The sequence below is a fragment of the Chanodichthys erythropterus genome, chromosome 21, assembly GCF_024489055.1.
Source record: "Chanodichthys erythropterus isolate Z2021 chromosome 21, ASM2448905v1, whole genome shotgun sequence".
Classification (NCBI taxonomy): Eukaryota; Metazoa; Chordata; class Actinopteri; order Cypriniformes; family Xenocyprididae; genus Chanodichthys; species Chanodichthys erythropterus.
This window is the reverse complement of record NC_090241.1, coordinates 5191892-5215059: the sequence shown is the minus strand read 5'-3', so window position 1 is coordinate 5215059 and position 23168 is coordinate 5191892. Positions and strand designations below refer to the sequence as shown.

At 35.1% G+C, this 23168-nt stretch overlaps 2 protein-coding genes across 7 annotated transcripts; one reads left to right on the top strand and one right to left on the bottom strand.

The window, feature by feature from the left end:
- Nucleotides 1-887: 887 nt before the first annotated feature.
- Nucleotides 888-11203, bottom strand: lnpk (lunapark, ER junction formation factor). Of its 6 annotated transcripts, none has more exons than XM_067373297.1 (15): nt 11145-11203; nt 10718-10766; nt 10592-10633; nt 8908-9095; nt 8457-8515; nt 8274-8314; nt 8080-8163; nt 7459-7510; nt 7175-7378; nt 5956-5988; nt 4698-4803; nt 4508-4578; nt 4211-4375; nt 3902-3988; nt 888-2094 (listed from the first exon to the last, which is right to left on the bottom strand). In XM_067373297.1, the coding sequence occupies exons 2-15, from the start codon at nt 10742-10744 to the stop codon at nt 1913-1915; spliced, it is 1341 nt and encodes a 446-aa protein (XP_067229398.1). In that variant the 5' UTR covers nt 10745-10766; nt 11145-11203; the 3' UTR covers nt 888-1912. The 6 variants fall into 6 exon arrangements, with proteins under 6 accessions (XP_067229398.1, XP_067229399.1, XP_067229401.1 ...); XM_067373298.1 differs by lacking the exon at nt 11145-11203 and adding an exon at nt 10931-10994; XM_067373302.1 differs by lacking the exon at nt 888-2094 and adding an exon at nt 2683-2944.
- A 7424-nt stretch (nt 11204-18627) lies between these two features.
- On the top strand, nt 18628-23112 carry mtx2 (metaxin 2). The gene is made up of 10 exons (XM_067374026.1): nt 18628-18765; nt 19148-19195; nt 19304-19350; nt 19568-19640; nt 20332-20408; nt 20491-20583; nt 21941-21979; nt 22109-22234; nt 22353-22429; nt 22543-23112. The coding sequence occupies exons 1-10, from the start codon at nt 18726-18728 to the stop codon at nt 22745-22747; spliced, it is 825 nt and encodes a 274-aa protein (XP_067230127.1). The 5' UTR covers nt 18628-18725; the 3' UTR covers nt 22748-23112.
- The last annotated feature ends 56 nt before the right edge of the window (nt 23113-23168 follow it).

The following is a 23168-nucleotide window of genomic DNA, read 5'->3' as shown; positions in this document are numbered from 1 at the left end:
AAATTGGTCACTTGTTCACACATTTACTAGTTTCTACATGGTGAAAGGCACATAGTGCACTATATAGAGAATAGGGAACGATTCAGTGTAAATATGCCTTCCATTGACACGAAAGTACAATTTTGTGTTAGTGTCACATGAACCGCCGCAATGCGAGCACATTCTGCTCCGGTTCAGAGACACAAGAGCACAGAGTGGATCATATACATGAGTCGGCACAGACCACAAAATGTATCAAACCCATTTGAATTCTGCACAGAATGCTGCTTGTAAGAGATATAAAGGACATTATGAGGAGAAATTAGAGATTAGAAGGAAACAGAGGTTTTACAGAGTCTAATGGCTCTGGCCGAGCTGTAAAATAAACGTAACGCTATTGGCTATTTAAAAAAAAGGGGCAGGCCTGTTCGATATATCACCCATAGACTGTAAACGACTTTTTAACAATATCTAGTGATGGCTGATTTCAAAACACTGCTTCATGAAGCTTCGGAGCTTTACAAATCAAATCAGTGATTCGGAGTGCCAAAGTCACATGATTTCAGCAGTTTGATACATGATCCGAATCACTGATTCGACTCAAATGATTCATAACGCTCTGAAGCAGTGTTTTGAAATCGGCCATAATTAGATATCGTTAAAAAGTCATTATTTTGTTTTTTGGCACACAAAAAATATTCTCATTGCTTTATAATATCAAGATAGAACCGATCAACTCACATGAACTGATTTAAATATGTTTTTAGTACCTTTATGGATCTTTAGAGAGGAAATGTCATTGACATAAGAGTGAGTAATAAAAGGCATTATTTTTTGGTGAACTGACCCTTTAATGTCTCACTTAGCCTTTCCATATTGCGCTTTTTAATTTCTAAAACATTAATTTGGTAAGACTCCAACTCATTTCATGATAATGTTTAAAGAATCATGCTTTTGAAAAGGAACATTTATTGGCATGTCTGTAAAAGCAGCAGATATGTACTGACAAACAAGAACAAGCAGATAATTCCAGTTTCAAAAAACAAACATTTTATGTATTTGCTGTAGAGATAATCAATTCACCATGAACATGAAATAATGCAGAATGCAGAAGAACAATACTTGATGAACTAACAAATTATCATTATCCTCAAATTTTTTATTTATGAATAAATTCCAGTCATTTCTGGCATCATTTGACTTGAAAAGCGTAAACATCAATGCAAAAAACACCCTATGTATGGACACCAATAATTTTGACAGATTTTGCTTGTAAACTGTGCAGTAAGTCACATATTCTTAACCAGAAAGGCACAATACAGTTGAATTATACACAAATAAGCAAATAAACCATTGACCAGAAAAACACAAGCAATTAAAACAATTCAAAACAAAATAAATAAATATTTAAGAATCAAAATAGTGCATTTGACCAAAAAAAAAAAAAAAGCCACTCCCCTAGAACAACGCTTTTGGGTTTTGAATGTATTTTTGTTCAGCTTTCACTTTGCAGGTTTCAAATAATTCTGTAAACACACTGATTAGCTAAACATTCTGTGCTACATGTTTTTGTCCTTATGTACTATGCAATATTGAATGATAACACTGTAAATTTACAACTGCAACTGCAGTTTGTTCTATTATATCACCCTCATAAACAAACCATGCACAGGTATTGTACTGGGTGACATCATCACTATGGGCCGCAATACACCATTAGTATTAGAAATTGTAATGTGATATGATATTAAGCCCACTATATGTGAATGATGTAGTGCATATATAAATAAAATAGCAGTAAAAACTCCTAACAGCCTTCAGACTTACTAAGATGTACTAAATGAACATGCTGTAGAGAGAAGTTAAAACCAAACATGCCAAAAACCAAAACAGCATTGATCATAAACATGTTTAAAATGCATTCAAACATAGTTTAGATTGATTCATCCTCTTTCTGCTGTTCCCCCTGAGCTTCATCTTCTTCCTGTTGGACATCCTTTGAGGGGGACGGGGTACGTCGAGGTTCTGACACTTCGGCCTCGGTTTCATCTGCGACAGGCGGATCTTCAGCGGCCGCGTCCTGAGGATCAGCAGATGTAGGCGTTTCCACATCATCTGTAAAAACGAAATAATGAAATAAAATAATTGGCACTGGGGACTAAGAGCCACTGGATGTGTAAGAAAGTATGCATTATTAGGCCTGTTAATGCATTACAAAATAAGAATATAATTTGTGGTATTGTTCATTCAGTATGATAATACTTTAAAAGAAGCACAATACACATTATCAAAAGCCAATTATTAATTATACAAAAATTAAGACGGTGAAACATGCACTTAATGGTTTGAAAATAAGATTTTTTTTTAAAGAAAAGTATTCAGCATTTTAGACATTCAGTATCTAAGTATCTGACCATATTGCTAAATTTAAAGGGTTAGTTCACCCAAAAATGAAAATTCTGTCATTAATTACTCACCCTCATGTCGTTCCAAACCCGTAAGACCTTCATTCATCTTCAGAACACAAATTAAGATATTTTTGATGAAATCCGAGAGGTATATGACTTGTCCATAGACAGCAAGATGAATGAAGGTCTTGCAGGTTTGGAATGACATGAGGGTGAGTAATTTATGACAGAAATTTCATTTTTTTGGGTGAACTAACCCTTTAATATTAATATTGCAGATAACTAAAGATGATAAAAGCAAAAATCATCTTTTTGATTGCTATTTCTATATGTATATAGAGCAAAAAAAAAAGCTGAATGTAAAATGCAGAATATTTTCTTTACAACAGATATTCAAATCACACATTAGAAGACATTTTTCATATATACAGATAAGATTTAAAGCCATTTACAAACACACCTTCTCGCCTTGTAACGGTGACAGTCATTATTGTGTTGTGTGATTTATGTGAGGGAATAGGAAATGATTGCGATCATGATTATGTTACCCATAGTAACTGAAAAGAGCAGAGAATACTTTAGCACCAAAGCATCATGCAGTGCATACACTACAGGTCAAAAGATTAGGGTGAGTAAGATTTTTTTTGTTTGTTAAATGAATACTTTTATTGAGCAAGGACACATTCAATTGATCAAAAGTGGCAGTAAAGATATTTATAATGTTACAAATCAATTTCAAATTAACTTTAAAAAGGTTTTTATTTATCAAAAGACCATAAAAACATAAAACATTTAAAATTACATTTTAAAATATATTTAAAAAGAAAACTACGGAAGAGGATTAGGGCCAAGCAATAATAAAAAAAATAAAACAATCTTGAGATTAAAGTTGTTAAATTTCGAGAAAAAAGTCTAAATAAAATGTTGAGAATAAACTCATTAAATTACGGGGAAAAAAAACATGTTAAATTTCGAGAAAATCGAGATAAAATGTTGAGAATAAACTCATTAAATTACGAGAACAAATTCGTTAAATTATGAGAAAAATGACGTTAAATTTCGAGAAAAAAGTTGAGATAAAATGTTGAGAATAAACTCATTAAATTATGAGAAAAAAGTCGTTAAATTACGAGAACACATTCGTTAAATTGCGAATTTGTTCCCATAATTTAACGACTTTTTTCTCGTAATTTAAAGAGTTTATTCTCAACATTTTATCTCGACTTTTTTCCTTGAAATTTAACAAGTTTTTCTCGAAATTTAACAACTTTAATCTCGAGATGGTTTTATTTTTTTATTATTTCTTGGCCCTAATCCTCTTCCATAGAAAACAGTTCTTTTAAATTTTAATAATATTTCTAAATATAACTGTATTTCTGTATTTTTGATCAAATAAATGCAGCCTTGGTGAGCATAAGACACTTTCGAAAACAATAGAAAAATCACACTGACCCCAAACTTTTGAATGGTAGTGTATGTGTAAGTAAAGTGAGTCTGAACGTAGGTTCTGGGACCTGAGGGAATTCTCTTGAAACTATGAACTTTACTCCAGGGGGTGCCAGAGTGTGAAACCCGAGTGGAGCGGGCCGACACAAAACGGTCTAAAAACACATAAATAAAATAAAATACAACATACATTCATACATACAAATGATAAATGTAAATGATTTCTTCAGAACTGCATGTCCTGACTTTCAAAGTCATTTGCTCTCCTTGAAGGCTTTCCAGTTGCAGTTTTGATTGACAAATGGCATGACAAGATGACACAATGAATTTATGAGGTCATCATAATGATGTCACTGGCTGTCAGCAGCATGAAATACCTTCAGGGACGTCACTGTCCTCTGGTGTCTCGGTGGCGGCAGAAGACTGTGTTTCAGGAGATTCAGAGTGAAGTCTGCGCTCAAAACTGAACTCTGGGAGTCTGGGTGCCTGAGGGCGTGTCTTTCTTGCCGGGTTCATGAAGTAGCAATAAGCACAGCGGAATGCTGTAACATAAAACATCACACATGAGTATCAAAATAAGAGGATCCTCTGGTAAGGAAACACCAGACTCTCATTTTAAGTATCCTCAGGCAAAAAACTGCACAGTTCCATAATATGCTCTGACAGGCTCTTACCTACATACTCATATTCCTCCTTCAAAGCCATACCATTGTGGGAAAAACACTGCTGGCAAATCAATGCATATCTGAATGTATAAGAATAAATGGGGTGAGAGACATTCTCACATGTACTAACATAATTCTGGGCAGTAGAGTGTTCAGTGTGTTTCTGCAAGAAGCTTGAATGTCAAGCCGGTTGTACTACCTGTTCTGAGGTCCATCTCCCACCAAATACTCAATGACTCTGTCCACAGCGCTACGCTCTCGTGGAAGAATGGGTCGAGCGAGAGGTGGCCCAGGGGGGCGCATGCCTGAAATGATCAAGAACATAATCAAAACTTAATCACTACACAATTCAGGAAAATGATACGCCAGGACTTCAAAATAATGCAAATGACATCAAATATGGCAAAACAGTGAGAAATCTATAATGTTTAGTCGGTGTTTAAGCCCCAGAAAATATTGATTTACTGAGGAATGCATTAATCCTTGAGTAAGACGCTAGTATGAAGTTCTAATACAGACTTAAACTGTATGAAAGCCTTTATAAATGCTTAAAAGATTAGTTCTCTTCAGAATTAAAATTTCCTGATAATTAACTCACCCGCATCTCATCCAAGATGTTCATGTCTTTCTTTCTTTTTGATGAAAACATTCCAGGATTTTTCTCCATTTCTCAGTGGGCTTCACTGGGGTTCAACGGGTTGAAGGTCCAAATGTCAGTTTCAGTGCAGCTTCAAAGAGCTCTACACAATCCCAGACGAGGAATAAGAGTCTTATCTAAAGAAACGATCGGTCATTTTCTAAAAAAAAAAATAAAATAAAAGTGTATATACTTTTTAAACTACAAATGCTCATCTTGCACTGCTCTGCAATGTGCCACGCATTACATAATCACATAGGAAAGGTCACGCGTGACATAGGTGAAAGTACCGATCCAGTGTTTACAAAGCGAACATGCAAAGACTAAGTCAAACGCTCTTTATAAAAAAAAAGGTAAAACAACGATATCGGGCGATTATCAAAATGAGATGAGTTTTTCGCCCTACCGCGGTACTTCCACCTACGTCATGCGTGACCTTTCCAACATGATTACGTCATGCGTGGCGCATCGCAGAGCAGTGCAAGATGAGCATTTGTGGTCAAAAAGTATATACATTTTTATTTTTTTTAGAAAATGACTGATTGTTTCGCTAGATAAGACCCTTATTCCTCGTCTGGGATCATGTAGAGCTCTTTGAAGCTGCACTGAAACTGACATTTGGACCTTCTCCACTATATGGAGAAAAATCCTGGAATGTTTTCATCAAAAACCTTCATTTCTTTTCAACTGAAGAAAGAAGACATAAACATCTTGGATGACATAGGGGTGAGTAAATTATCAGGAAATTTTAATTCTGAAGTGAACTAATCCTTTAAAGGGATGGTTCACCTAAAAATTAATTCTAACTTCATTTCCTCACCTTCATGTCGTTCCAAACCTGTATGACTTTCTTCTATGGAAAAGAAAAAGATATTTTGAGAAATTTCTCATTTTTGGTTTATCCATGCAAAGGAAGTCAATAGTAACCAAAACATTCTTCAAGATATCTTTAGGTCAGGAAAGAAATGAGGGAGACAGAATTTTTATTTTGCTTTAGAAAGGACACCACGACGACCATAAAATTAGTAATTTCTGCACACTTTTATATCTAAATGTTTATTAAGGAGAAACTAGCAAAAACTACGGACGTACAGTATATACATTATCAGCGTACATTACAGTTTGGAAAACATATTTGGTAATAGTCGATATTGAAAATATATGTCAATATGGAAAATTTAATTATGCATGCTAATTTTCCTGACTTTTTAGTCACTTAAAGTTAATCTAAAAAAAAAAAAAAAAAAAACTATTAATAATTTAATTGCATATCTCAAAACAAATATCCATTTTTCCTTCTGTACCATAATGTTATAATGTTGTGATGCATTTAATTTATTGGTAGTATTTAACATGACTGATTTTGTTTTGTTTTAATTTATTTAGATAAAACTGTACTGTACTTTAATCTCAGCCATTTATCATTTATTACTATAAAAATAATTAGCAGTGCTTTCCAATCAAATGCACAGCCATTTATACCCTATGATAAAAGACACCAATGTTCATAAAACAGGTACATTTATTCAATAATAAAAGAAAGTATGATATGACCAATTTAATATAAAATTCAATTGATTTATGGTCACAGGATATATTATTATCTGCTATTTTATCAGAATTTCACATCTGTTTTACAATATTCGGTCCTACTTTATATTAGGGGGCCTTAACTACTATGTACTTACATGAATTTATTGTGTTCATATTGTATTGCAAAACACTTTTGCTGCTATTAAGGTGGATACAGGTGAGGTTAGGGACAGGTTTGGTGGTATGAGTTTTGGGTTAAAGTGTAAGGGAAGGGTCAGCAGTGTAATTACAAATGTAATTACAGAAATTAATTTCAGATGTAATTACATGTAGGTTTTTTTTTTAATACAAGTACAATGTAAAAACGAAATGTATGTAAAAGTATGTACACAATAAGTGCACTGTATCAAATGATTCATTTAAATGTAAGTAAATAATAGTTAAGGTAACCTAATTTAAAATGGGACCCAATATTCATTATCCATTCAAGTATGAGTGTACTAAACCTGATCCAGGTCCTGGTGAATAAGGATTCATGCTTCTTCTCATCATATGTTGTGGTGTTTCTGCCTGGCTCGGACTGGCTACAGACCCGGCGAGCCCTTTCTCTGGAGGTCCTCCTGGGGCAGTACGGAGGGGTGTGCCTCCTGGGGTCATGGGACCAGGTACAAGTCCAGGAGTAGCCATGGCAACATGTCGCTGCCGTAGATCTGGATATAATGAGATTATAGAGTGAATTGTGCATACAGAAAACACACTAACTCAACACTAAACAAAAGTAAATACAAACCTTGTCCTGGTCTAGGGGTCATGTGCGGTCTGACTGGAGTGGCTTCTGCTTCCTGTAAACACAAACCAAGCATTCATCAACCACAGCTCATCTGCTATTCCCTACATCTGTTTGATTGACCGTATTCAAGCATTAAAGGGATAGTTCACCCAAAAATGAAAATTCTCTCATCATTTACTCACCCTCATGCCATCCCGCAGATTTTTAGGGAAATGATTCATCTCTGCGAGTCCATAAGATGGCATTGAAAGGGTGCCGCGCAGCCGATGCTTGAACACTCACAGTGATCATGACGGTAAAAACGATACACTCATTTTTTAAACTTGAAATCATAAATCATTGCTTCTGGTCTACTGTGTTATGAGCGTTCATGAGGGATGTTGAGACATGTATTTTTCTTACACACACTTATTGTTTCCCTTCAGAAGACATTGATTGATCCACTAGGGTTACCGTCACTATCGCCGTTTTTCAAGCGTCAACAGAGCGGCACCCATTCACTTGCATTATATGGACTCACAGAGATTGATTATTTTCCTAAACATCTTAGTTTGTGTTTATCTGAAGAAAGAAAGTCATATACATCAGGGATATTATAATACTACACATATCTGCACTTACTGCTTTCTTCTTAGATTCTGGATCGAATCTCTCCAATATGAGTTTAGCATTTTTGTAGGTCTCCGTTTCCATCACCTCCTCAAGCTGACAAAAACAGAATTCATTTTTTATAATAGAACAAACAGACAGTTTTATTAATCTGAAATGTTAGCTTAGTTTCTTAGAGTGTCTAATGTGTTTGAAATCACACTTACTATTTTCCGTTTCTGTGTTTTTAAATCGTCTAATTTTTCATCTGTAACAGAAGAAATCATAAAAGCAATCAATCTCTAAGGCTATTCACTCAAAAAGACCAATCAGTCAACTGATCAAATTACATCAAAATCTTTGGTGAAGACAATGAAGAAAAGATGAAGAAAACAACATAATAAGCTTACTGTTTCTCTCTGTGCGTTTGGAGAAAAGGAAGATTAGCAGTTTTCGTAGTAGTAACACTCTATGAAGAAAGAGAAAAGGTCAAATTAACAACAAAACTACCTAAATAGTTGACAATAACATTGACTTCCTTTAGCCAATCAACCTTTAAAAAGAGGTATAATAGAATGCAATATGTAAAATATGTGGGTAACACTTTATTTTACAGTGTCATACATGTAGTTACTGTAGTAATAACTATACATTATGCCTAATTACATGCAACTAACCCTAAACCAAATCCTAATCCTAAGCCATGTAGTTACTTAATATTACTCTGTGATTAAATGTATAATTACAGTGTAACAAAGACAAAAATAAAAGTAGTATGTAATTAAATCTGCTGCACTAATGGTAATACAATAAGCATGTTTAATATGATATACTTATCCAGCAATTATACTTAGGACTCACAGTGCTGGAAAGGCCAGCAGAGGCAGGGCAGTGATGATGCGAGCGCTCCACTGCTCAGGGAAGTACAGGTAATACACACACAGGCATGTGATCAGGTACAGAGCAGATGAGTAGAAGAGAAGCCGGCCCACCCATAACTTCAGCAAGCGCTGGTTCTTTGTACGGAACTCCTCAAGGTCCTTTATGTCCTGAATTCAAGTCATAATGCAATATTGTGAGTTCATTAGCAATGTCATTATGATAAAGGATGTAAAAATGCTTTGTAAGGTAACATAAATGCTTCAAATGATCTCTTTTAACCTTATAAAGCCTTCTGTGTCATATCTGATATGAATTTCTAATTATCATCATCATCATCATCATCAAAGCTTTTCTGAAGAACCAGTTGTACACAATCTTCTACATGCCTTCTGTTGTCTGATTGATTGTTCATATTTTTTTAGAGCTCAAAAGGCCTTTTAGTATAATTTTAAAAATGTCCACCTTCAGGTCATGTACACGTGTCTTTTTGCTGTGAAATCTGATTTTAGAGAGAATAATTTTTGCTTTAAGTGCTGTCAAATGATTAATTGCAATTAATCGCATACAAAATAAAAGTTTGTTTACATAATATGTGTGTGTGTGCTCTGTGCTTTGTATATTTATTATGTTTATATAAATACACACACATACACGTATATATTTAAGAAATATTTACATGTATGCATGTATATTTATAATTTAAATTATATATAAATATAATATATTATTGTTAAATATATACATGCTTGAGTGTACTTATATATACATAATAAATATACACAGCACACACATATATTATGTAAACAAACTTTTATTTTGGATGCAATTAATCGCGATTAATCATTTGACAGCATTAGTTTTGTTATTAATATTTCAAGATGAATATCTATCATAATTGTATTGCATTGCATTATATGAGCTTTGATCATAAAACTAAGCATTTTATTTTTGGGAGACAGAGTGACAATATATGCATTGCTTTTTTTTCTCCAATGATACAAATATTTTACGTTACCTTACAAAGCATTTTTACATCCTTTATCATAATGACTTATTTTTTGCATTTCCTTTTATATTTTGTCTAAAGTTTCAATGAAATGTTCCATTTCAAAAATTATTTTCTTCTGACTTATAGATCAGGCTTTATCCAACCTGATTAAAGTTAAGTTAGTTAAGTTAAAATGTAAATGTTTGCTGATATGTTGGCATGAATAACAGATTTGTCGCAGTATCCCATGTTATAGCAAGCCATTAAAAATCCTATACACAAAATAAATCTGTGAAACACTGACCCTGCTAATGCACAACCTGTGACTACTGAATGTCGGACATAAGCTGTTAGTTACAGTTGAATGTTCAGGGTGAAATTAAACATAAAAGCCTTCTGGTATTGCAAAGTGTATTCCTACAGCTTCACTCTAAACCAAAGCAGTGACCACTACTGGGCAGTTAAGGTCAACCGCAGCAATCCAGCGAACAGATGGTCCTGTCAATACAGATAGACGGAGGCTTCGGGAGGAGAGCCAGGAATGAGTAAAGCAAGGAAATGCAGCCAGTACAAGGGTTCAGATGATGACATACAGCTCTGTGATGTGTGATAAGGTCACAATGGCTGAAAGAAGCCTGTGGGTGTGAAAGGTTAGGACAGCGGTGGAGAACATACCTTATCCAGTGACTCCAGAAGCTCCACAGTGGAAGGCTTAGTCTGTAAAGACACAGCAATTATTGTGATTATCGTGTATAGAAAGAGTTTGATTGGGGAAAATGGCTAAAAGAGTGAAATACACACCTTCCACCGTGAAATGATGGCTCCCATTGTCAGAACTGCAAATTCAGACCTTAAAGCAGAAACAAAACCCCTCTTACAACACATTCAGTCTCTAATGCATCATTTGCATATCAAGAAACACATTCCTGTCTTGGAATTGGGATCAGTCATCTAATTAACAACGTGGGTTGGAAAAGCAAACCCCAAACGAACACCTAGAGTAAGTATATTCACCTGAGGAATAAGAAAACATTGCAACTATTAATACTACACCAGGGATTGGCAGTAAACACTTGCCCTGCCTTTTCACCAGCCTAAAACTGTCCTGGAGCTAATTCGCTCAATGGGAAACCGTAAGCAATGTGATTTAAACATATTTCCATTATGTTAGTATTGGGTGGAGCACATTATAAGACAAACATTTGCAAGAGTTTACTCGTTAACTTGCCTTTCTACAGAGATGGGTCGGAGGCTGAGCGTGTGACGGTGACATAAGAGATTCGGAAGTTAAATCGAACCTTCAAAATAAAAGCCGCGTAGCGAACAATTAAAAGCCTTGCACCAAAATATCGCATCTAAACATGATGATTTAACGTAATTCTGCATTAAAAATGCATTTACTGCATGGTTCAATCCTAAGACTAATTTAATTAGAAGAGAGTACATACATAGGCCCTTATTTGTTCGATAGTAATCGCGAATTACATTATTTAAAAAAAATAATCATACAATGGAAAAAAGGAAGATAATGAAATTACTTTAAATATTCAATTTGTAAATATAAAAATAGAAACCGAGAATGTTTTAGCTGCTAAAACTAGTTTTGTATTGAGAACAGAATAAGGTAGGCCTACGTCTATACACATATTTTAGAAAGATAAACATCTATAAGAAAAAAAATTGATCTAATTTTAAAAACAGGGTTGCCAACTTTGGGACTTTGGCTGGAGTGAGACTTTGTAAAAAAATCAGTTTGCGCGTGTGCGCGGAGAAAATGTTTGGTAACCCTAATTTTAAAAATCAATGTCAGTCCATGTTTACTTAGTATCATTGGGGTGAAATAATTTATTTTATTTTTTGTCAGTTTTGTTACCTGACAGGGGCGGAGCCAGACATTGTAAACATTAGGGGCTTATTCCAAATCTATATTTGTCCAAAGACATTTAAATTTTCTATTAATAGGTTTAGGTACATGAAAGGAGCTTTTGTTGTCGTATGAAAATGTACATTATTTGACACTGTAATTTGTAAAACTTTGTTGGATGTACCTCCGCTAGGGGGGTCCGGGGGTATGCCCCCCGTAAGAAAATGTTGTACATTTTAAGGTTAAATGCATCAATCTGGTGCACTCTGGAAACTCAAAAGTAAGAGCTTCAACCCATGTACAGTGTGCAAATTGAACAAAGAAACAGCATTGACTTGTACCTGGACATTAAAAAGGGTTCAAACATTTTTTTTTTTACAATACTTTTGTACTAATTTCTTTTTAAAAGATATCCTTGCGCTTTTATTTTGATCACCAGATCACCAGCTGATCGCGTGCACAAATGCGCGCTCTTCTCTTTAAAACACGCAGCACAGACAGACTGTACTTAACCACTGTCTTTTGCTGTTTTATAAAGGCACAAAGCCATATCACAGTTTCGATTTTAGTTCGTTGGCAAACGTAGTACGTTTTAAATTTTCAGTTCATTATGAAACGGTGGCGGCAGCAGAGGGTCATTAATGGAAAACACTGAATGAATTATAGCTGATAAATGTGCTAAAGTTGTCATATCGGTTGTTATATAACAAAACGTATATAACGTAACGTTACTCGGTTACTTACGTAACCTCGGTTCCCTGAGAGATAAGGGAACGAGTATTGCGTTGCGAAGCTATGAGAAAACTCATTTTCTCGAGAAAATAACGGCCATGGTGTGTAAAGCAGCCTGGCCAGCGGTGGAGTGTGCGTGATCCGGGAGTGCTGAAGACGTTCTGTGCTTTGGCCGCTCTATTGAGTGCGCGCGCGCGGCCGGGGCTCTCTCTCACTTCTCACACGCAACTGACGTATCAAGTGCAAGGTTTTCAGCCAATCAACGATCAGAGAATACTGCAGTGAGAACGTTGTAGGGAGATGTAACAGCTGTGGGCCTTAAACTCCTCTCCTGTCATTAATACGCTGTGGTCTAGTCATCAACAGAAAGTAACGGATTGAGAGGGGAGAAGAATGGATTTTGGCGTGACATTTCTTGCGTGTGCGTGAGAGCGTGAGAATGATGCTGAAAGCATGAGTGTCACGCCAGATGCGTGAGAGTTGGCAACCCTGTAAACAACCTTTCACTTGTTTATATATTCAGAGGAAACTATTGAATATGTAAATGTGAGACATTATAAATTAAAAATTTGATGGTATACAAGAAGAAATGCTGCTAAAACAACAACAAAAATGGCTAATTAATTTTGCCCCAACAAAATAGGCCACTTGTAAATAAAAATAGGCCATTCATACATAACTTTTGAGCTAATGTGCCACTTTATAAACTGATGTGCAAGAGATATTAGTTCATTTTTAGCCTGCATAATATCAACTATCGAAAAGAATCTTAATTCAAACTATCATATTTATTATGAATGCAGTAGGCTATCCATAGGCTGAATGTGTACATAGCTACATAACCACCACACACGTAAAATTACAATTTAAAATATGCCTAATTTTTTAATTTGTATGAACTAGCTACATTATTACAACTGTTATGAATGCAGCATAAAAACGTTCTACCGAGCGACACACTCACACACACACACACACACACACACACACACACACACACACACACACACACACACACACACACTCTCTCTCTCTCACACACACACACACACACTCGGCGCACGCGCGCACACATCAAAGTAACAATGAATTTCAATTTTAAGAAATTTTGATCTTATAGGCTATAATAATATAAATTGTTCTCATGCACAAATTTTAATTCTCTCTCAACCCCCACCACAGACACGCACGCATTTTAACCCCTTTATGGAATTGCTTTTTTTTCTTTTTCTAATGTCATACTATAGTATAGCCTAAATGAAACTGGCCATGATTAAAATTGCAATTATGTTATAAGATATATGAGATGCCCCGACCTCTGCTCAAGCCTGGGAAAAAATCTGCATAGGCGACATGCACATTCAGTTTATTGACGAGCTGAAAATGACATGAAAATATCTGTGCAGAGCCATTTTAGCCGAACACATGTTGGGGAAAGGGTCATTTTTTAAATATTGAAGTATGATTTTTCATCATAAAATTATGCCGGAATTGATATCCTATAATGTGCACAGATAAACTCTTAAAAATAAAGGTTCCAACAGGAGGTTTTCAAGGTGATGCATTGAAGATCCATTTTGGTTACCCAAAGAACCTTTCAGTGAACATTTCAATTAAAAAAAAAAAAAAAAAAATCCGAAGAACATTTTTCCATTATAAAGAACCTTTTGTCCAATAGATGGATGTTAAATGTTCTTCATGGAACCACAGATGCAAATAACGAAGCTTTATTTTTAGTTAACTTTAACGCTGCCCATCTTACCGGACTTCGCCCTATATTTTGCGCTATTTCGGGCGTTTCTGTTCCCTTCAATTGTTCGTTTTTGTAGATTGTAAATGGTAAGCTGGCAACGGCACTGTGGGGTAGAAAATCTGCGGTTTCTAAGCTCTTCCCAGCTCAAAAGTTGATTTACAGCTCAGGTTGTAAAACGTTTTTTACGAGCCTCGCGCGCCCGTCATTGGGTATCACAGATGAGACGCGCAACGGGCTCGAGGTAATATTGGCCCCTCTCTTTCCTTCCCACGCGCTGTTGAACTGAAAAGCTCAGAACGAGGACGTCTGTCTGCATTTCTCATTGTTTTTCATTTGTGCTGAATATTTTACTTGTTATTTTATTTTTTACTCTTTTTAAAAATCGTCTGTTCACTTTAGCCCAGCTATTATAGGGAAATCTGTTTTAAATAGGTCGTTTTTACATCAAATGGTAAGTGCAGCTACAAAATCAAACAATTTATTTTTGCCTTTTAAAATAATTTGTATTGACTTTTCTGATTAATCAGTCGCTTTATCAATGACTGTGAAACTAACTGGAAAAATTGTCTGGTCACACACTGTTGAATGGGAGATTTCTAATTAAATATAAAATATCAAGACATTAAGACAAGTTTAATATGAAGTCAGACAAGTCAAATAGTGTTATGCATTTGTTTTCTATGAGTAAATCTGAATTTATTGGTCTGGTTTCTTTGTTAACGAATCATTTAAATTTGAAAGCGAGAGGGTTCTCTTAATTTACTACCTTACTGCATTGCGGCGAGAACAGAGAAAGAGAGAGAGAGAGAGAGAGAGAGAGAGAGAGAGAGAGAGAGAGAGAGAGAGAATTTGGCTTTCTTTCTAAGCAGGTTTCTCAAATTGCCTCATTTCATTTTGAAAATTTGAAATTTGACAACATGAAGCTACAAACATAATATTCTACTCACTGAATACCTCAAAATAGCATCATTTCCTTTTTAAGAGACGTTTGGTCTTTCAGATATATAATTGCTCGTAATTATATTTCAATAGAAAGGATTTTGCTTAAAACGAAGTTTCTTTTTTTTTCTTTCTTTTTTTTTTTCTTTTTTTTTTTTTTACAGCTTTTTGGGTGCGTATTAAGCAACGCCTTTTCATTTTGCTTTCTGGACTGTGGAAACAATGTGCTCCCAATTTTCATTCATTTCTGAGCAAGCTTTGTTCCGTCGTCTATATATACCCTGTAGAACCGAATGTGTGTTTCCACTGCACATTCACAGATTCGGTTTTAGGGGAGTATATGGACGATGCAAAAACGTCTGCTTTCAAGCTAAAACCCCAGTTATTGGATACATGCACGAATAAATATGTATTTTCGTTTAATTGAATCAATTGCAATTGCAAAACAATGCTTAAGATTAATATAGCTGACTTTAATAGAGATTCTTCAAGTCTTTGTTTTTTCATTGCCGTTCAAATTTACCTAAAGGTTAAAATGTCGTGATTTTATCTAACGTCTAATAGCCTAATATCCCAAATAATTAGAACATTACCAAGTGTGTACTGTATTGAATTGTGTTTCTTTAGTTCTCCTTTTATTTCTTTTAGAGGACGGGGTGAGATTCTCCGAGCTCTGCTCAAGCCTGGAACATTCAAGCCTCAATAACATTCAAGAAAATATCTGTATAATGAGCTCTAATAAAATGGAAGTGTACAAATGTGTCCTTGTATGTTTATTAAAAAAAAATAGAGTCTAAAATATAATTCAATAAGCCCCATCTCTGTTAATTGTTCTTCTATTAATATTAATAACATTATTTATCGATTATTTTTATATACAAGTTTTATGGAATAGCCTATTTACATTTTAAAACAACGAAGAAAAGTTTAATGCGTCTGTTACATGTTTTCACATATTAATATATGCTTATATTCTTGTTCACATAGCCTAGATGTAGGCTAAGTAGGATAATAATCAACATTGGTGTAGGAGTATTATTTGTCGAAAGAATAATTGAGATGCAGCTCACACACGCAGCAGTGGGAAGCGCGCGCGCTACTGGCCCGCGCACACGATTTATGGCCCGCGCCCAGTTCTAATGGCACCATAATGAGCGCTTGCAGACAACTGCACCTCCTCTATAAAAATACATTAACAGATAAATAAATATAAAATATCTAGAACCTTAATAAAGACTTTGTATTGTGGTTACAACGAAATAAAAATAATAAACAATACGCTAATAAAAATATATAGGGTTTTAAGAATAATGTTGAAAAGCAAAATTTGCAGTGAAATGCCGCGTTTGGAAGGTGAGGAACGAACGACATCTAACCTATATAGAATCCAAAGGGAATAGAAAGTAATGGGACTAGATTGAGAAGACGACAAGAATCAGAATCAGCCAAACCATACCGCATACCGAAATCTAAAGGCCTACAAGATTAAGAAATATCCTAGTATTGGCACTGCAGAATGAAACCGTTGAACATGTCCTTCTGCATTGCAGAGCATATAACAACGAACGACAAATAGCCCAACACGATCAAATGAGAATGCGTATGAGTAGCTATGCGTGTGTAATCTTGTGAAAATAAACGGCAAAAAGAGTTTTGGCGTGCATAATATACGCACTTTATGGCGTGTAGGCTATATTACACGCTCGGTAGTCTTGGGATTAGTGGCGTGGGGTTCGTGCGTATACACATAAAGTGCGTATGCACGCGAAAAACTGCGTATCATATGCACGCCAAAACTCTTTTTGGCGTATATATTCTACGAGATTACGATACGCATTTTCGTGTGATAGCCTACTGGAAACAAAAGTAAAGGAAGAAGGTGCAAACCATATGAATTTAGATAAATTAACTTAAAGTCCCCCTAATTTTATCCATTAAAACTCATCTTTGATCACCAAATTAACAAAAGATTTTTTCCCTGTGAAAATGTTTTTCTTCATGCTTTGAAATAGCTTGGATGTAACTCTACACCTTTGCTTCATTTAGTATATAAATATGCTAATCAGCCCCGCCTCCACTCACTCGCACGAGCTCAGAGATCCACTCGGTCAACTTACTGAGGTAAATGATGCACTGTAAAAAATGATTTTATGTTGAAGTAAATACTACAGAAAAACCAAATGTAATTTTTACATGAAAAAGTTAGTTCAGGCAAGAATTTTAAAAAATAAGTAAATTCTATATTAGTAATTGTAGAAATTAAAGTGTAAATATCAACATTATAAAATTAAGTAAAGCTACTCAACTGTTCCCTTCATGCACTGGGCCTTTAATAATTAATGAGGTTGATCACTGTTTTTACACTGTTTTATCATTGCTTTTGTGGTTAGGTTTAGTAACTTGCCATTTTGTGACATTTGGAGTTTGTTTTCTACTCAAAATGGCACGTTCATACTCAAAATCAACCGGAATGTTACCATCATTGTGTAACCGTGTACCAAGTATTGAGGTCTCTGTGTTACTTCTAATATGGTTTCTACCTAATATCTATTGTAATATTTACTTTAAAAGCATGGTTTAATTCAGTGTTATATTGTTTGAGTAAAATGCATTGCAAAAGAAACTTCAACTAAGTAGAAATTACTCAGTCTTTTACTGGCCAAGTTATTATTTTCTTTGTTAATTTCACTTAACTTAGTTAAGTAGAGTAACTTAATTCCATATTTGAAAATTACTTAAAAATATGCATGCAAAAACTTGCAAAAGAAAAATTAAGTACATTTTACTTGTTTTTTTCAGAAAGTCAGTGGAGAAAGGCATATAGTTCATCATAATATACATCATATATATTGCTAAATATACTCGATTTTTCATATCAACTGGAAAATATAACCTGGCTTTTTTGAGACTCCACTTCAGAGCGGTCATCGATGACGTGATTGGATACAAGATAATTTGTGACGTCACAAACACCAGCAATTTCAAACCGCGTTTTTGGATCACTTAAGTTTTAAAGAGAAAATACTCAGCAATGGTGTTGACTTATGCATTTGCTCATGGTTTGTCTTAAAGCATATTAAAAACACAACATAGACATATAAACACCATTTAAAACCAGATTTAGACCACAGGAATAACTTAATGAGAAAGCAGCTGCAGCAAGTAATAAACAGCTATTAGAATAGGCTAGCTCTGATAAATTATCTAAAAAAAACAGGAAATTATATAAGAATATAATGTTACCTAAATGTATGTATTTATTGATCTTTGTTTGTTTCATTATGAATATCAAGGCGTTGACGCTTCACTCTCCAGTTCAGTAGGTGGCGGTAATGCACGGTTTACTAACCGCCAATAAACAACATAAGAAGAAGACGAAGGAGGAACGTGATTGGCTAGAAAGCAGGAAAAACTTATGGATGACGTCACTACACTGGGACAGCTTGCTTTGCCCTTGCGTGGAAAATTAATGCCATTTCATTTGTTGTGTTTCGATTAAACTAGATTTCTTCTGCGCTGTCATGTCTCTTGCTGCAGAGGCTTTCGTCTCTCAGATTGCAGGTAATGTTGACGCGTGTGTGTTTTGTAGCGAGAACATAGGCGTGTTAGTGGTGGTTTGTGCTTGAGATGGACAGGTTAGAATGATAATCTGTAATTCTTTTAATCATTGTCATTTAGTTTCTCTGCATATTAGCAGAGTAAAGCCAATACCTCTGGTCACGAGTATGTTATATATTTATTAGATGTATTTGCAACAGTTACAGTTGTGTTGTTTGTAGTGCTGTTGTCAGGGTCAAAGATAAAGAAACCTATTAAATGTTTAATAACATAATGCGATCTGACATAGATGGATATTTAAGGGTCAGGGTTTTTGAAAAATGGAAAGATATAGTATTATTTGAGAAATGTATGTTTTCAATTTTGTTTTGTTTTTTAATTGCAGCTGCTGAGCCATGGCCAGAAAATGCTACTCTGTACCAACCTCTTAAAGGTACCCCCTTTTTCACATTTACATTTAGCATGAGATCTTCACAACCACATAATAAATTAAATGAAATGCACATTAATATGTTTTCCCTTTTTTTTTTTCTTTTTGCAGAAGATCAAATCCTGCTGTCAGATTCTGCATCCTCTCTGGCAGTTCAGGTGAAAATTAGTGCCATAATCACCCTGGGCAGCGTTTCCCAAAAGCATCTTAAGCTTAAATTGATCGTAGCTCCATTGAAACCAATGGAGCTACGATCAACTTAGGCTTACGATGCTTTTGGGAAACGTTGCCCTGTTCGGTCACACACACTTGCTGGTTCACATCTTGAAACCCAAATAGTTTGTCACATGTTTTAGGTTTAATCTTGTTTTGCAGACTTTCCTGAGGATGTGTGGCCTGCCAGTGCAGGTGTCCTGCCGTGCCAATGCTGAATACATGTCACCGTCAGGTGAGTAACAAATTCTCTCAATTTTACTGTCATTTTTAGGTTTTTGTTTTATTTATTAGGGATTTGTTTTTCTTATCTTATGTTGTAAAGGCAGTGTTATAATAGCTCTGTCTTTGTCAGGTTGAATGTATGAGTTAAAGGATTAGTCCACTTTCAAATAAAATTTTCCTGATAATTTACTCACCCCCATGTCATCCAAGATGTTCGTGTCTTTCTTTCTTCAGTCGAAAAGAAATTAAGGTTTTTGATGAAAACATTACAGGATTATTCTCCTTATAGTGGACTTCAGTGGCCTCCAAACAGTTGAAGGTCAAAATTACAGTTTCAGTGCAGCTTTAAACAATACCAGACATGGAATAAGGGTCTTATCTAGTGAAACGATTGGTCATTTTTGAAAAAAATACAACTGTATATGCTTTATAAACACACATGATCACCTTGTACGTGCTTCCGCTTTCCATATTCTTCAAAAAGCTTGCGCCGTATGTCCTACGCCTTCCCTATTCTACTTGCGGAAGGAACGCGGCGCCAGTTTCATTTTTTTCTGTAAGTAGAATAGGGAAGGCGTAGGACATACAGCGTAAGCTTTTTGAAGAATACTGAAAGCAGAGGTGAGTAAATTATCAGGAAAATTTTATTTGAAAGTGAACTAATCCTTTAAAGCTTGTTTGTATTCCTCTCTGTTCATTAGGGAAGGTTCCTTTCATCCATGTTGGAAATCAAGTTGTGTCAGAATTGGGGCCGATTGTTCAATTCACAAAGGCAAAGGTATCACTCTCACTCTAAAAACAAATCTGAATTATGAAATACTAGAATATTTGGCTGTTGGCTGACATTGAGCTGTTCATAGGGTCATTCTCTGAGTGACGGGTTGGATGATGTCCAAAGGGCAGAGATGAAGGCTTACATGGAGTTGGTCAATAACATGCTGCTGACTGCTGAGGTACAGACCTGCACACATCAGGATGTCTTTGTGTATTATATACACTACCGTTCAGTTTGTGGTCGGTTGGATTTTTAAAGAAGTCTCTTATGCGCACCAAAACAGCCATAAATACAGTAAAAATTTAATATTGTGAAGTGTTATAGAACTGTTTTCTATCTTAATATATTTTAAAGGGTTAGTTCCCCAAAAATGAAACTTCTGTCATTAATTACTCACCCTCATGTCGTTCCACACCTGTAAGACCTTCGTTCATCTTCAATTAAGATATTTTCGATGAAATTTGAGAGCTTTCTGATCCCCCATAGAAAGCAATGTTATTACTGTATTCAAGGTCCATACAGGTAGTAAAGACATCATTAAAATAGTCGATGTGACTACAGTGGATCAACCTTTAATGTTATGAAGCGATGAGAATACGTTTTGTATGCAAAAACAAAACAAAAAGTCGCGTTCTGATGTAGAACCTGGGAGCGCTGCACTGTGTCTATACAACAGGAACAGCGTAGGAGACTGACAGGGAAGAGAAGATATTGTTGAATAAAAAATAAAAAATAATCTATATAAGATATATATATATATATATATATATATATATATATATATATAATATATATAATATATATATATATATATATATTGCATATAAAGTATTCTCGTCGCTTCATAAAAATTAAGGTTGAACCACTGTAGTCATGTAACTATTTTAAAAATGACTTTAGTACCTTTCTGGACTTTGAATGTGGTAATTACATTGCTTTCTAAAATCAAAAATATCTTAATTTATTTGTGTTCTGAAGATGAATGAAGGTCTTACTGGTGTGGAATGACATGAGGGTGAATAATTAATGACAGAAATTGGTATTTTTGGGTAAACTAACCCTTTAAAATGTAATTTATTTCTGTGAATTTTCAGCATCATTACTCTAGTCTTCAGTGTCACATGATCCTTCAGAAATCATTCTAATATGCCGATTTGGAGCTCAAGGAACATTTATTATTATCAATGTTGGAAATAGGTGGGCTGCTTAATAGTTTTGTGGAAACTGTGATTTTTCATCGTTCTTTGATGAAAGTTCAAACGAACAGCATAGATTGTTATTCTAACAATTAAGTGTCTCAATTTAATGCCTTCCTGCTAAGTAAAATCTTCTTCCAAAAAAAGTACAAATAAAATAAAATAAATGATTGATAAGTTTGTTAAAAATTATTAAATTTTCAGCACATTATGTATCTTTTCTCATGGATTTCTTTAATTATACTTTTTGTTTTTCATTTTTATGTATTTATCTTTTACATGATCATTTTCAAAGTGATAAACTGTGCAGAGCAGTGAAACTATGCCTCTCTCTTCTAGTTGTATATCCAGTGGTGTGACGACTTTACTGCTACAGAGGTATGTTTCACATATAAACACGTCCACAAATCATATATAATACATATCTTAATAACTAAGATGACATCAATGGCACCAAATGTCAGCATATATAATCACGGTATGCATTTAATGGTAATGTGTGTTCAGATCTCTAGGCCACGATACAGTAGTCCCTATTCTTGGCCCCTCAATCACATTCTGGCCTATCAAAAGCAGTGGGAGATACGGAGGAAGATGAATGCTATTGGATGGTCTGGAAAGAATCTGGAGCAGGTATTTTTTTGTGTGTGTGTGTAGATAAATGAAGTGTAATTCATTGACTCAGTGTTTACTTTTCATAAATATAGCCAGTGTACACTACTAAGGCTTTGTGTGGGTTTCCTCTTCTCAGGTGTATGAAGATGTGAGTCAGTGCTGTCAGGCCTTGTCGCAGCGATTAGGAACACAACCCTACTTTTTCAACAAACAGTACGTTTTTTGCGTAGAGAACTTTTGAACAGTAGTGTACACATACAGACATGCAACATAACTCAATTATTACATGGCATCTTTGCTAACTGTTGTACTTTTAAATGTCACAGGCCAACCGAACTAGATGCTCTGGTGTTTGGTCATCTTTTCACCATACTCACCACACAACTGACCAGCGACGAGCTTGCTGAAAAGGTTAAATCCTACACCAACCTGCTTTCTTTCTGCCATCGCATTGAACAGACTTACTTTAAGGAGCACGACCGAGAAGGCCAGTCGGTGTCCTCGCGCCATTCCAAAAGCTCACTACCTTGAGCATCACCCTTTGCCCAATATTTCTCACTCCTTTGATCAGGCTGAAATGATTGACATCTTTGATATCCTTGGATTAAAAGACTTGAAATTGTTGTCCTGTTGAGGTTAAAACATCAAACAGATCAGTAGGAGGGAGAAAAGGGGCACTAAATAAAGGTTTGTGAATATTTAAGCGTTCCCAACGTGTTTCTGAACTACTCCTTTGCCTGTCCGTAAATGCCATATTGGGAACTTGCCTGCCGCAAAAGTAGAATTAGGTTTCATATTTAGTTGATGTAAATCTTTTTTCCACTGTGTGACGCCTTTGTCTGATATGTGTAAATGGAAAGTGCCTATGAAGTATAATAAACTTCAAGTTGGACGTTTGTTTCTGTGTTAATGAAGATGTCTGTTCATGCAAAGTCTAAATGTGTTATATGTA

Coding starts and splice junctions, on each gene's coding strand:
- lnpk (XM_067373297.1), bottom strand. CDS start 10,744: ATGGGAGCCATCATTTCACGGTGGAAG. Junction 10,634..10,717: donor CCATCATTTCACGGTGGAAG/GTGTGTATTTCA, acceptor GTGTCTTTACAG/ACTAAGCCTTCCACTGTGGA. Junction 4,804..5,955: donor AGGTTTGGAACGACATGAAG/GTGAGGAAATGA, acceptor TGATCATTTCAG/GCATGCGCCCCCCTGGGCCA.
- mtx2 (XM_067374026.1), top strand. CDS start 18,726: ATGTCTCTTGCTGCAGAGGCTTTCGTCTCTCAGATTGCAG. Junction 19,196..19,303: donor TCTGTACCAACCTCTTAAAG/GTACCCCCTTTT, acceptor TTCTTTTTGCAG/AAGATCAAATCCTGCTGTCA. Junction 19,351..19,567: donor CATCCTCTCTGGCAGTTCAG/GTGAAAATTAGT, acceptor CTTGTTTTGCAG/ACTTTCCTGAGGATGTGTGG.